General features: G+C 34.8%; 1 protein-coding gene across 1 annotated transcript; it reads right to left on the reverse strand.

Moving 5' to 3' along the window:
- Positions 1–1,094: 1,094 nt before the first annotated feature.
- Positions 1,095–15,033, reverse strand: LOC117325080 (UDP-N-acetylglucosamine/UDP-glucose/GDP-mannose transporter-like). Its single transcript, XM_033881013.1, has 13 exons — positions 14,917–15,033; positions 14,307–14,340; positions 13,361–13,447; positions 13,000–13,067; positions 12,455–12,526; positions 11,885–11,953; positions 11,094–11,196; positions 9,248–9,340; positions 8,632–8,778; positions 7,101–7,183; positions 6,534–6,633; positions 5,105–5,123; positions 1,095–1,467 (listed from the first exon to the last, which is right to left on the reverse strand). Exons 1-13 carry the CDS (start codon positions 15,030–15,032, stop codon positions 1,457–1,459), a joined length of 1,002 nt encoding a protein of 333 aa, XP_033736904.1. The 5' UTR covers position 15,033; the 3' UTR covers positions 1,095–1,456.
- Positions 15,034–15,227: the final 194 nt, after the last annotated feature.

Raw genomic sequence — 15,227 nt, forward strand, 5'->3', positions numbered from 1 at the left:
ATAACATGACATACCATAGTTATGTGGGACAATAACATGACATACCATAGTTATGTGGGACAATAACATGACATACCATAGTTATGTGGGACAATAACATGACATACCATAGTTATGTGGGACAATAACATGACATACCATAGTTATGTGGGACAATAACATGACATACCATAGTTATGTGGGACAATAACATGACATACCATGGCTATGTGTGTCAATAACATGACATATACATACCATAGTTATGTGGGACAATAACATGACATACCATGGCTATGTGGGTCAATAACATGACATACCATAGCTATGTGGGTCAATAACATGACATACCATGGCTATGTTGGGACAATAACATGACATTCCATAGCTATGTGGGTCAATAACATGACATACCATGGCTATGTGGGTCAATAACATGACATACCATAGCTATGTGGGTCAATAACATGACATACCATAGTTATGTGGGACAATAACATGACATACCATAGTTATGTGGGACAATAACATAAAATATCAGAGTAATGTAGGTCAATAATTAACAAAAGATACCAGATAAGGTATGCAGCCAGAATAGAACATAAAGGTACATGTAAGGTCTAAAACAGATTAAAAAAGTATAAAATCATTTAGACCAAACAAGGCTATGAATATTTTTCCCACATATGTTATTAAAACCCACTAAAATTGTATGTATCTCCTTTTAATTGGGACTTATGTTGTCATTCAAAAACAAGAGGCCCATGGGCTTTAACGGTCATCTGACTCAAAAGGCCATTGAACTATTGTAGTACACATACTCAGTAGCAAGTATAGTGGTACTGTTCACCGTGGTGGCTATCTTGGATTTTGGACCAACCAGAAAAATAACCACACTTGGCCAGGACCCTCTCAGGATCATTGAAGCTAAGTATGAGCTAAATCCCACAGGTGGAACTTGAGAAGAAGTTTGAAATTGGTGTTGTTAAGGAAAACCATGATTGAGCAATCATGTTACAAAATGGCTGCCTTCCTTAACATCCTCACCAATTCCCAGCTCAATGGCACCAGTGGAACTGGAGAAGAAGATTTAAATGTGTTTTTCAAGATGGCTGCCATGGACGCCACCTTGGATTTCGGACCGACTCGAAAAATAACAACACTTGGTCAGGACCATCTCAGGATCATTTCAGGTAAGTTAGAGCTGAATCCCAATGGTGGAACTTGAGCAGAAGCTTGAAATGTGAAAAGTTTAAGCATGGCGCACAGCAACAGACAGAGCAAGATAGCTATAGGTCACCCTGGCCCTTCGGGTCAGATGACCTAATAAAATCCATGTGGTCAAACAAAAATTAAATAAACAAAACATTCTGCGTAGCTTCAATTGATTGAATGAATTACCAAAATATTTCCCTCCCATTCCATTTATTACACAGCAGCAAACTAAATTGGTCAACAGGTAGAAAGTACACCATTGTTATCCATTGGCTGAAAAGAAAAGATTCCACATCATTAACAAAGTTAATGTTGTACTTTGTTACACACAAAAATTCCAAGGGTATATTACATTGTAAAGGAGACAAATCACAAGAGGTCCAGGAGGCCTGCACAACTCACCAGGATAGTTCAGTAATCATAGCAAAATACTCTCATTTTAGTTATAAATATTCACCAACATTTTGAGCTGCCTCACCCAACAATGGTTAGAACCAAATGTAGACCAAATCCTAAAATTTTAAAAGTAGAACTTTTAAATTTGTTTTGCTATATTCCCAATATTGGCTCCCCTCTTTCCAGCCTCAAGGGAGCCAAACTCCTTATGTATACAATTTTATATGATAACGAATCCCTTTGGCCATTCATGCTCCAGACCAAATTTCATCTAAATCCATTCATTCAGTCATTTACTAAATTTTGACTAGTAGCGATTTAAAGCAATTTCTCATATTGGGCCCCGCTCCTTCGGCCCTAAGGGAGCCACAACCTCCATTTATACAACATTAGATTTCCTTTGCCCAATAATGCTTTACATCAAGTTTCATCAAAATCCATTCAGTCATTCAGGACTAAACGGTAATTAAAATCATTTACCTCTATTTCCCCTTCTGGGACCTCCCCTGGCCTCAGGGGATCCACACTCTGTTTAACAACATTGGATTTCTTTTGGCCAATAATGCTTCAAGCTAATACATTACTACAGTATATATTTCACACACAATGTAAAAACACGAACCATGCTTCATATTCACAAAAAGCAATGAAGCTATCTGCAATATTAGAAAAGAAAGAGTAAATACTGAATATAACTTAGAATAGAGATACCAAAAACACTTCTTCAACCATAGACAGTTACCACTGGTATAGGGGTATAGTTACCACAAATACCACTTTAACCATAGACAGTTACCACTGGTATAGGGGTATAGTTACCACAAATACAACTTCAACCATAGACAGTTACCACTGGTATAGGGGTATAGTTACCACAAATACAACTTCAACCATAGACAGTTACCACTGGTATAGGGGTATAGTTACCACGAATACCACTTCAACTATATACAGTTACCACTGGTATAGGGGTATAGTTACCACAAATATCACTTCAACCATAGACAGTTACCACTGGTATAGGGGTATAGTTACCACAAATACCACTTCAACCATAGACAGTTACCACTGGTATAGGGGTATAGTTACCACCAATACCACTTCAACTATATACAGTTACCACTGGTATAGGGGTATAGTTACCACAAATACCACTTCAACCATAGACAGTTACCACTGGTATAGGGGTATAGTTACCACAAATACCCTTTACGCCCTTGTTGCACTGGTATCAGTTTCATGCATTTACAATTGTACATGATCCCATTGTTGCTAGGGATGGGATAAATCAATCTCATATAGGGAAATATATAGGGACAGCTAAGGTGCTATCACACCACTCACAATAAGGTTACATCATCATTTTATGTGATGTAACCATGTTGCAAATTGAAAAACATCAATTTTGATGCACATTTCATGGGACATTGATGATGGCGCAACGAAATGGTTTCACAACACTTTTTTTTTTTTTTAAGTCTGTGAGAAAATAATCAAACATGGGCCTGTATCATGGACAGAGATATCTCAACCCTCATTTAAGAGTTTGGCTGGACAGCACTGAACAAGCCTCATGCTGACCAGCCAAAACACTTGGGTTGAGATATCCCTGTCCACGGAACAAACCCAAATCAGATTTTATTATTCTATCAATAACACATAAACATGGAAATTAAAACTGGAATGTGTTAACAGGTTAAGTAGATTAAGTATCTCAAACATTGTTAAATATGTAGTAGTAAAGCTTTATGAAGGCTTACATTAAGTAATCTCATCAGAGATGGCTGAAGCTTATGAAACATGCAACCAAAAGTAATAAGCGAATTATAAACAATTAAACATATCAAACATATCTGTAGTAAGGGGAGATAACAAGAGATAGGTGAGTAAACAATTGGTATATAAAGGAGGGATAGCTGAAGCTTTAAAACAGGACATTATTAAAGGCTCTACAAAGGTGAGATAATTGAAACTGAAGAGATAACGATTGGGGATTAAAAGGGGAGATAATAATTGGGGTTTAAAAGGAAGAGAAAACAATAGGGGTTAAAAACAGGGAGATGATAATTTACTTTCAAATAATAATTGGGTTAAAAAACAAGGAGATAACAATTGAGGTTTAAAAGGGGATATTACAATTGGGGTTAAAAAGGGGGAGATTATAATTGAGGTTTAAAAAGGGGAGATAACAACTGGGGTTAAAAACAGGGAGATTATAATTGGGGTTAAAAAACAGGGAGATTATAATTGGGGTTAAAAAGGAGGAGATAACAATTGAGGTTTAATGGGGAGATAACGATTGGAGTTTAATGGGGAGATAACGATTGGGGTTAAAAATAGGGAGATAACTATAGGGGTTAAAAAGGAGGAGATAACAATTGGGGTTAAAAAGGAGGAGATAACAATTGGGGTTAAAAAGCCAGTTTCATTTGTAGGAACTAATAACTCAAGGACCATGGAATGGAAACAATGCTCAAGAACACAGCCACCATGTCTACCAGGTCTCAAGCATATTGGCAGAAAAATTGAAAGTGGAGAACTTCAAACAAAAAATATAATAGATGGTCAGACAATGTCATACCATTACACATTCATTAAAATCTATACATGTCTTTGAAAAGGAATAAAAATAAAATGATAGAAAATTCTAAAAAGGTACAAAATGAACAAATAAAACCAACTTATCAAACATTTACCAATGAAACACAAATTTATCAAATTGATAAAAACATAATTCTACCATGTTTGCTATGCAACGCCAGTTTTGATTGGTTTAAAACCATGTATTATTTAATGGGTTAGTCTTTGCTCATTTTTTATCACGACGCGAGTTCGAATCCTACGAAGGCCGCTTTTTTTTTTCATCCCTTTTTTTTTTAATTTAAAAAAATCAATGCCATATGATAGATGTTCTTGATTGTAGTACGGTAGTGCCTGTAAAGAAATGTATATTTTATCAACAAAATAATGCAATACTCAAGAAATAAATTACAAGTTTTTCCCGGGGTTTCTTTGCCGTTTTTCTATTAGAAAGAGGTAGATCTCAGAACTAAACAGTACATGGTAGAATAGAAATAATCAACTTTGACTCGTGTATTGTTGCAGGATATACAACTCGGACTTGGATATTTTGCAATTCTAATTAATAACTCAGGCCTGCGGCCTTCGTTATTAATTTAATTGCAAAATATCCTTGTCCTCGTTGTATATCCTGCAACAATACACGAATCATCGTTAATTATTTCTTAAATCATCACTGGTGATGATAATATAAATACTCACCAATCAGAATGGTTCTTTTAATTCATTGCCTTGTTTTTTTGGGGTCAGATACAAATGAATTAAACGTGGAGCAAATGGTCAGGTCAAAAGGGGTATAACACAACAAGTGGAATAGATCAACAATTGTAACAGACTAACAAGTACATGCAGCAGAGAGCGAACCTTTAAAATATCGGGTAGCTGAACTTTAAAAGCTGTAGACAAAATTAACATGCTGTTACAAGCTACTTACCAGTACTTTTGGTTTCTGTCTGTAATATATATCATAATTGCTTTTATGGTTCATACATAAAACAAAATTATTCATGCCCTATAATCAGTGCACACAAACAAAATAGTATATCAGTTGTATTACTCGTTCTAAAAGCCCTATCTGCTTTTATCTTTCTATATCTTCTTTTGACTTTTGTATATTTGCAGTAGGAAGTGGACTTTTTTCCTGTGGCTTCTTGAAAGCGATATATAATGTGATATATATGTACCGACATCAACTAAAAATTACTTGACTTAATATCATACATTAACAGTAACCTAATCAGTACTACTGACTGGGAGATTCCCAGATAGTCTAATAACTGACTGGGAGATTCCCAGATAGTCTAATAACTGACTGGGAGATTCCCAAATATCCTAATAACTGACTGGGAGATTCCCAGATATCCTAATAACTGACTGGGAGATTCCCAGATATCCTAATAACTGACTGGGAGATTCCCAGATATTCTAATGACTGACTGGGAGATTCCCAGATATTCTAATGACTGACTGGGAGATTCCCAGATATTCTAATAACTGACTGGGAGATTCCCAGATATTCTAATAACTGACTGGGAGATTCCCAGATATTCTAATGACTGACTGGGAGATTCCCAGATATCCTAATAACTGACTGGGAGATTCCCAGATATTCTAATAACTGACTGGGAGATTCCCAGATATCCTAATAACTGACTGGGAGATTCCCAGATATTCTAATAACTGACTGGGAGATTCCCAGATATCCTAATAACTGACTGGGAGATTCCCAGATATTCTAATGACTGACTGGGAGATTCCCAGATATTCTAATAACTGACTGGGAGATTCCCAGATATTCTAATAACTGACTGGGAGATTCCCAGATATTCTAATAACTGACTGGGAGATTCCCAGATATTCTAATAACTGACTGGGAGATTCCCAGATATTCTAATAACTGACTGGGAGATTCCCAGATATTTTAATAACTGACTGGGAGATTCCCAGATATCCTAATAACTGACTGGGAGATTCCCAGATATTCTAATGACTGACTGGGAGATTCCCAGATATTCTAATAACTGACTTCAAGATTCCCAGATATTCTAATGACTGACTGGGAGATTCCCAGATATTCTAATGACTGACTGGGAGATTCCCAGATACTCTAATAACTGACTAGATTTCCTGGTAACTGAATTTCTCAGTTCCAACATGTTATATATTTTAACTATACATATAACATAATTACATCAACATACTCAGATACTGCATTTGATTGGAGGTTAATACAGTATCAGACTAAATCAGATATATATAACCCTTTGTATTACACTGAATACTGTACATTACTAACTACATCAGATATGTCTGGTGATGGTCTATGTATACTCCGAGTGTGATATGGTCAGTTGAGTTCATACCATATCTGCTTTTGACTTTTGTATATCTGCAGTAGGTAGTGTACTTTTTTCCTGTGGCTTCTTGAAAGTGATATAAGAGTAGACCAGACTCCCAGCGACACTGCAATAAAGAGTAGAAAGTGGTGTAGTAAAACCTTTAATCTGTTGGGTGTAGTAAAACCTTTAATCTGTTGGGTGTAGTAAAACCTTTAATCTGTTGGGTGTAGTAAAACCTTTAATCTGTTGGGTGTAGTAAAACCTTTAATCTGTTGGGTGTAGTAAAACCTTTAATCTGTTGGGTGTAGTAAAACCTTTAATCTGTTGGGGGTAGTAAAACCTTTAATCTGTTGGGTGTAGTAAAACCTTTAATCTGTTGTGTGTAGTAAAACCTTTAATCTGTTGGGGGTAGTAAAACCTTTAATCTGTTGGGGGTAGTAAAACCTTTTATCTTAGATGTTGTTGATTTACATCAATAGATATCTAGCCAGAGAAACCAATAAAGGTATAATCATCAGTGATTTGCGATCGTTATAGACAAACATTTTAACTGAATCCCTGAACTTAATGAACACAGTCCTGTACTCTTACCTTATATTCAATCCTGTGAAATTGATGATGCTGAATATGTAATCCCCTCCAAGAAACATGCCTATATATGTCACAAACAGGTTCTGTAAATAAGTATAACATTATTTTAAATTATTCATTACATTACTGAGGAGACTGACAGTCATACATAATCTCAGTACACTTTACCTTTATAACACCCAACTATGGTGGTGGTTAGGTAAACCTCAGTATACTTTACCTTTATAACACCCAATATGGTGGTGGTTAGGTAAACCTTGGTATACTTTACCTTTATAACACCCGCTATGGTGGTGGTTAGGTAAACCTTGGTATACTTTATCTTTATAACACCCACTATGGTGGTGGTAAGGTAAACCTCAGTACACTTTACCTTTATAACACCCACTATGGTGGTGGTTAGGTAAACCTCAGTATACTTTATCTTTATAACACCCACTATGGTGGTGGTTAGGTAAACCTTGGTATACTTTACCTTTATAACACCCACTATGGTTGTAGTTAGGTAAATCTCAGTATACTTTATCTTTATAACACCCACTATGGTGGTGGTTAGGTAAACCTTGGTATACTTTACCTTTATAACACCCAATATGGTGGTGGTTAGGTAAACCTTGGTATACTTTACCTTTATAACACCCGCTATGGTGGTGGTAAGGTAAACCTCAGTACACTTTACCTTTATAACACCCACTATGGTGGTGGTTAGGTAAACCTCAGTATACTTTATCTTTATAACACCCACTATGGTGGTGGTTAGGTAAACCTTGGTATACTTTATCTTTATAACACCCACTATGGTGGTGGTAAGGTAAACCTCAGTACACTTTACCTTTATAACACCCACTATGGTGGTGGTTAGGTAAACCTCAGTATACTTTATCTTTATAACACCCACTATGGTGGTGGTTAGGTAAACCTCGGTATACTTTACCTTTATAACACCCACTATGGTTGTAGTTAGGTAAATCTCAGTATACTTTATCTTTATAACACCCACTATGGTGGTGGTTAGGTAAACCTTGGTATACTTTATCTTTATAACACCCACTATGGTGGTGGTAAGGTAAACCTTTATAACACCCACTATGGTGGTGGTAAGGTAAACCTCAGTATACTTTACCTTTATAACACCCACTATGGTGGTGGTTAGGTAAACCTCAGTATACTTTACCTTTATAACACCCACTATGGTGGTGGTTAGGTAAATCTCAGTATACTTTACCTTTATAACACCCGCTATGGTGGTGGTTAGGTTAATCTCGGTATACTTTACCTTTATAACACCCACTATGGTGGTGGTTAGGTAAACCTCAGTATACTTTACCTTTATAACACCCACTATGGTGGTGGTTAGGTAAACCTCGGTATACTTTACCTTTATAACACCCACTATGGTGGTGGTTAGGTAAACCTCAGTATACTTTACCTTTATTACACCCACTATGGTGGTGGTTAGGTAAACCTCAGTACACTTTACCCTTATAACACCCACTATGGTTGTGGTTAGGTAAACTTCGGTATACTTTACCTTTATGACACCCACTATGGTTGTGGTTAATGCTGAATTATGCAGGGTACACAATACTACAGCATAGTTCAGCACAAATCCCATTACACAGGACAGGAAAAACTGTATCAGAAACCAGTTATCACTCCAACCATCAAAAGCCATCCCCTGAAATTATATAAATTATTCACATAAATTCAGATTACAAATGGTTTGATTAAACGATTTCCTTACAAAATCATAGTTTAAGCAGGATCATACGTAATTGCTGATAGATATACAATTTCAAGCCATTATACATCTAAATAACTTTTTATTTCCTTGACTATTTGTTCAATATTTACTTACTGAATGCTTTATATATCTATTAAATCATAATCCTACTGTCGAGGGAAATGGTTCCAAATCTCGGATCATATTCATGACATCCTGATGCATGCGACCGGCAAAGGATTGTTCCTGCGTATAGTGCGCAGTGGGTTTTTTCACTTGTCAAATGTTGAAAAAAGTGTGCACTATACGCAAATATGTAGGCTATCTATAAACTATGGTAACCAAGTTCTAAGAATTTGCTTATTATGTCAAGGAGTTCTCATATAAAGTCAATACCTGTCCAAAAGGAACAAAGTTAACTTACCTTTTCAAACTCCCCATTCATATATGCAATCAGCCCAACCGGAACCACCATAAACAAGGCATTGTAGAACAATAGGCCGTATTTCCCTAGCTCCTGTTAAAAGTAAAAATCATATAACACTACTATTATATACATTGCCATTCATAAGAAGTTCCTATATGCTTTGCAGATAATATTTTGAAATTCAGTAAATATTGTTGTATTTTTTCTTCTTTTTTTGGTAACTTCCAATCATAATTGCTTTATGAATATTCGATAGGGATAGTGACTATCTACAAATCCTCAAGAAAGCAACAATTTTGCTATATCATGGCGTTTTATAAATTGTATTAAATTCAGAGCATATTTTCACAGAATAACAAAATTTTTGGAAGGGATAATTCATAGAGTGTCATTTTATGGTGCATCTTCATACAACATTTTTTAAGCATTTTTTGAATATCTTGGAAAATAGGTCCCTTCCTTGACCCTCCACAAAACTACATCAATATGGTTTTAAATATTTTCATAAAATTTGGTCATCGATTGCAAAGTTAAGGTTTGTGTTATGCATTTATAATATTTCAACAAGTCTAGTACATAGTTTTTTATGGATGGCAGTGTAGGCTCCCTTAGATATCATCTTAATTACACCAATAATATCACAGTGTATAGTTTCTGTTATATCATCTTAATTACACCAATAATATCACAGTGTATAGTTTCTGTTATATCATCTTAATTACACCAATAATATCACAGTACCGTATATAGTTTCTGTTATATCATCTTAATTACACCAATAAAATCACAGTATATAGTTCAGGATTTTCCCTGTCATTTTGTTTTAGGGAGTCCCAGGGACTCCTCAACTTCAAAACTGGGAGTCCCAGCAGAAATTCAGGAGTCCCATTTTTTAACTTTGTGAAATTGTCATGTGTACTGAATAATGAATATTGTAAAAACAGTTAACGATTTACTTAAGACGTCCGGGAAAACCCTGTAGTTTCTGTTATATCATCTTAATTACACCAATAATATCACAGTGTATAGTTTCTGTTATATCATCTTAATTACACCAATAATATCACAGTGTATAGTTTCTGTTATATCATCTTAATTACACCAATAACATCACAGTGTATAGTTTCTGTTATATCATCTTAATTACACCAATAATATCACAGTGTATAGTTTCTGTTATATCATCTTAATTACACCAATAATATCACAGTGTATAGTTTCTGTTATATCATCTTAATGACACCAATAATATCACAGTATATAGTTTCTGTTATATCATCTTAATTACACCAATAATATCACAGTATATAGTTTCTGTTAGGTATATATACTCTTAATCATACTGACATCATCACAGTATATAGTTTCTGTTAGGTATACCCTTAATCATACTGACATCATCACAGTATATAGTTGCCTTGAATATGTTTTACATCACAATAGATATTTCCTATTCAAGCCAGTGTTATTTTCACAATGCCTTGTGGTCATGTTCAATCTCACAAATTGAACAGAACAGTGAATACATTTAAAGAAAATAATTCCAAACCTAGTATTCACGAAATCATAAACTCAGCACAGGACATAATGGTATCATCGATATCCTTCATAATGTGAACGAGATACAAGTAGTTAATTACACACTTTGGAAGCAAACTGCAACAATTTACACCTACAAAAATACCCAGCTATTAGGTTAATATTGAGATGTAATTCACTGTTTTATTGTTGTATATATTGTACACTGATTATATGTTGACCACTCAGAAAAAGAGTCTTACGACTCAAAGTGTCATTGACCCTAAATAATGTCTTTTATTATTATTTTATCATTAATAATTACCTTTGCCTCCAGCTTTTTCTTTGTATACACTCCATTGGCTGCTGTGAAAAAGTCATTCAGCAGTATAAATATGTATCCCCAAAGGTCAAAGGCCAGATCATCACTGTAAAAGACAATGGCTGAATTAACACACCCATGCTAATATCAGTTGATATCACAATTGTTGTAAAATGAATAAAGTTTACATAAATTTTACATTCACATATCCTTCAATATTCACTTTAAACAGTCTCCTCAATACAACACAGATTAACACAGAGTAAATGGGAGACTGACGGTCATACAGTCCCCTCAATACAACACAGATTAACACAGGGTTAATTGGAGACTGACGGTCATACAGTCCCCTCAATACAACACAGATTAACACAGGGTTAATGGGAGACTGACGGTCATATAGTCTCCACAATACAACACAGATTAACACAGGGTTAATGGGAGACTGACGGTCATATAGTCTCCTCAATACAACACAGATTAACACAGAGTCAATGGGAGACTGACGGTCATACAGTCTCCTCAATACAACACAGATTAACACAGAGTTAATGGGAGACTGACGGTCATACAGTTTCCTCATTACAACACAGATTAACACAGAGTTAATGGGAGACTGACGGTCATACAGTTTCCTCATTACAACACAGATTAACACAGGGTTAATGGGAGACTGACGGTCATACAGTTTCCTCAATACAACACAGATTAACACAGAGTTAGCAGGAGAAAGTAGTATAAAACAGAAATACCAGTGAGAAGTACACTGATAATACAGTATCACCATCACCTACCTGGCAGCTACTAAGGCACCGAATATCATAAGAAACACAGTAAACTGGACCATCTTGGGAGCCTTCACCCTGAAACAGCATGATTCACATGTTGTGTAGGATATTAAATATTTGGAAATTTGTGGTTGAAGGGCTCATTTGTTATGCCCTAAAAACCAAGAGGCCCACATGGCTTATATCACTCTTCTGGTTATTTCAGTGATTATGATAAAGCATGCAATCTACATTTGATATACAAATACTTTTCCCAGAACATAACAAAATTAATTGCAGTCTTGTAATACAAGGTCAGGGTCAATTTAGTTTTCCTAAATGGAGAGGTAAATTCTACCTCTTATTGATTACAAACATCTACAATGTATAAGGATTACAAGTTTTTTTTAAATCCCCTCAGTAGTTTAGGACAAGTAGCTGGCAGATTGTTTTGTCTACAGACGTATGCACGAACAACCTGACAACCTGATTCCAGTATACTACAACAGACAGACATCGTTCCTTCAGACCGCCTGAGACAAGGACATCTAAACAAAATTATCATTGAAATCAGTGAAAATTGAAGACTGGACTTACCCTAACACACAATATTCAGCTATCATTGTGAAGAGGATGGAAAATCTTCTTAGAATGGTGAACATTGGCAAACTGTAAAAAAAAAAATGTACTTCTTCACTAAAACACCTGACAAATTAGCTGGATAACATAAACTATCTAATGTAGATGGCACACCAGTTGACAAACTTTAACATAATATATCTAATGTACATGTCAGACCAAATCAACACAAACTAGTTGGCAAACGTTAACATAAAATAACTAATGTACATATACATGGCACACTGAATCGAGCAGACTGTAAAATTCATTTCATGTATATTACTCTAAAACACATCAGAAATACCAGCTACCAAATTTGCTACAGCCAGTAGAAGTTTAACACTCATTATAAAATTCACTAAGCTGTGATAAGTCTGGTAAATTTGACATGTAATAGCATATATATAAAATACAAGTATATAAGTACAGTATACAAGTTTACTTCTATGTATTTCATGTACTTATAATATGCAAAAGGATGAATAAAACGATTTTAAAACTGAAAAAAAAAATTTACTTACTTTAATTTCTTTGTTCCTCCCAATCCAAACACTAAGTTACCAATATAGATAACAGGGAGTGGCCATATCTAACAAATAAACAATTACCCTATAACAATAATTAACATATCTAACAAATAAACAATTACCCTATAACAATAATTAACATATCTAACAAATAAACAATTACCCTATAACAATAATTAACATATCTAACAAATAAACAATTACCCTATAACAACAATTAACAAATAAACAATTAACTTATAAAATGAATTAACAGAGTACATAGTTTTGATAGTTTTTCCTTTGTTTTCATTTCAAATTTTACTTTTACAAAATATCACTGTGTGATATTTGTTAAAAGTTAAGACATAGATACCTTTTTAATGACATCTAATGAAGGTCCTGGAAACTGCACCATCCCAGCCTGCCTCACAATCAGCAGTACCGTACATCCAGTTATCATCTATAAAATACTATCCATCATTTCAAAACACCAATATTTAGCCCACCATCATCAGACAGACATACACATTCCATAATGTGTCCTGTTGAAACTTTGAGCACATAAAACTGATCAGGGAAGTCATCTTATAATTATCAACACTAGTAATGAAACATCAATCAAATATTGTCCTATTCACCATTTGTTTAAAATTCTTGCTTACAAGAGCAATCTTACTGTCCACTCCCCATCTTAGGTTAAACTGTTTGTGGTTGGTTCTATTTTAACTTGTTAAATTTATACACAATTGTGCAATCATAATACATAAGGAAAGTTCTCTTGACAATGATGGCATATTCAAGGACTTTTTCAACAACCTAGATAATGATTTAAAACCTCACTTGTCAAAGCCAAAAGTAATTCAAGACTTTTCAATTCCACACTGTGAAATTCAAAGACATTTCAAGGCTGTGCATGCACCATGGGAATGTGCAGATTTTTAATTTTTATATTATATATAATAGTTTATCTTAATTTTGCTAATCAGAAGGTTTCTGATGTTTTATCCTTTTAAAAAATTTGACAAAATAATTTGTAGGATTTTGGACATGGGAAGACTTTTTCCTAGATTTGATAGCTAATTTTCAGAGTGATCTTTATCGATATGTCATTACAAGTGTATGTTACAATTAATAGTTCACTCTGTCGCATGTTCCGTTTCTAAGCTAAACAATGACTTTATTTCTGTTCTTTCAGAAGAGTCTGTCTAAAAGAAGAATAAGGACAAAATAGATGACGGCAGCTATGTTATCAGGGGATGATCAATTACGGTAATATGCTACGCAGCATATGCCATGCATATCCAGCAAGATTTTCTTACCTGCCCAAGAGCCAAAAACTGGAATGAAGGAAACCTGTAAAAGCAGGGCAATTATAATCAATTAGAATAAAATTTAATAAGTGTTGGTGTAGAAAGGATTTATTAAGCAATCCTATTCATAATAAACAAAGCATACAGTTGACAACATTTGAAAAATACAGTAAGATGGCATGCAATATATGGATTCCCCTTTTCCTTATTAATCACATTCTTTATTCACGTATGTAAGTGTAAAAGGAACGGGTCAGTGTGACTCGAACATAGTGTTAAATACAATCTCTGTCACTCAGCTGACAGAGCAGGCCTATTTGGCTCAGGTTCGATTCCTGTCGGGACACTCCACAGGAGTGTGTCGCATTTCTCATTTAATTCCAGTTATATTTGCCTATTTCAATTACATTTTTTAAAAACTTTAATGTTTTGAAAATTTCAGCTAACTCTAACGTTAAAATGACTCTGGCTCAATTAGTCTACACAAAATCTGTGTCACGGGCTACACTAAAGTCCGAGTTTCATGCCAAGAAAGTTTTCGTCTGCTGCGAGTTTTAAGTGAGGCTGCCGCCTTGATTAAATAAAAGTACCTATAGAGTTCAATCGAAGTACTACTTACTTGTATGTTGTTAAAACTACTTTATTGCACACAATAATTAAAAAGGAAGCAACACCATAGAACAGGGCCGAGAAAATACGACTGGCGAACGGCGAGCTTCCATCAAATGCCGCCATGTTGTTTTGTGTACGGAAGTATGTTGAGCGACGTTAAAGGCGAAAACAGACAAATAAAAATATCCGGCTTTTATATGTGTGACAAGCTGTTTGGATTTTCCTATTTTACCCAGCAAAAAAAACTTTATAAAGAGATATTAGAGATATGTATGTAAGATAAACCATACCTCAAATTAAAATGCAGATATCTGAATT

The sequence above is a fragment of the Pecten maximus genome, chromosome 4 (assembly GCF_902652985.1).
Source record: "Pecten maximus chromosome 4, xPecMax1.1, whole genome shotgun sequence".
NCBI classification, from domain to species: Eukaryota; Metazoa; Mollusca; class Bivalvia; order Pectinida; family Pectinidae; genus Pecten; species Pecten maximus.

Excerpts from the sequence above, each read along its gene's own strand:
- LOC117325080 (XM_033881013.1), bottom strand. The coding sequence starts at position 15,032 with ATGGCGGCATTTGATGGAAGCTCGCCGTTCGCCAGTCGTATTTTCTCG. Across the intron at positions 13,448-14,306 it reads AGTTTTTGGCTCTTGGGCAG|ATGATAACTGGATGTACGGT; the intron begins GTAAGAAAATCT and ends AGTATTTTATAG. Across the intron at positions 12,527-12,999 it reads GGAGGAACAAAGAAATTAAA|TTTGCCAATGTTCACCATTC; the intron begins GTAAGTAAATTT and ends TTTTTTTTACAG.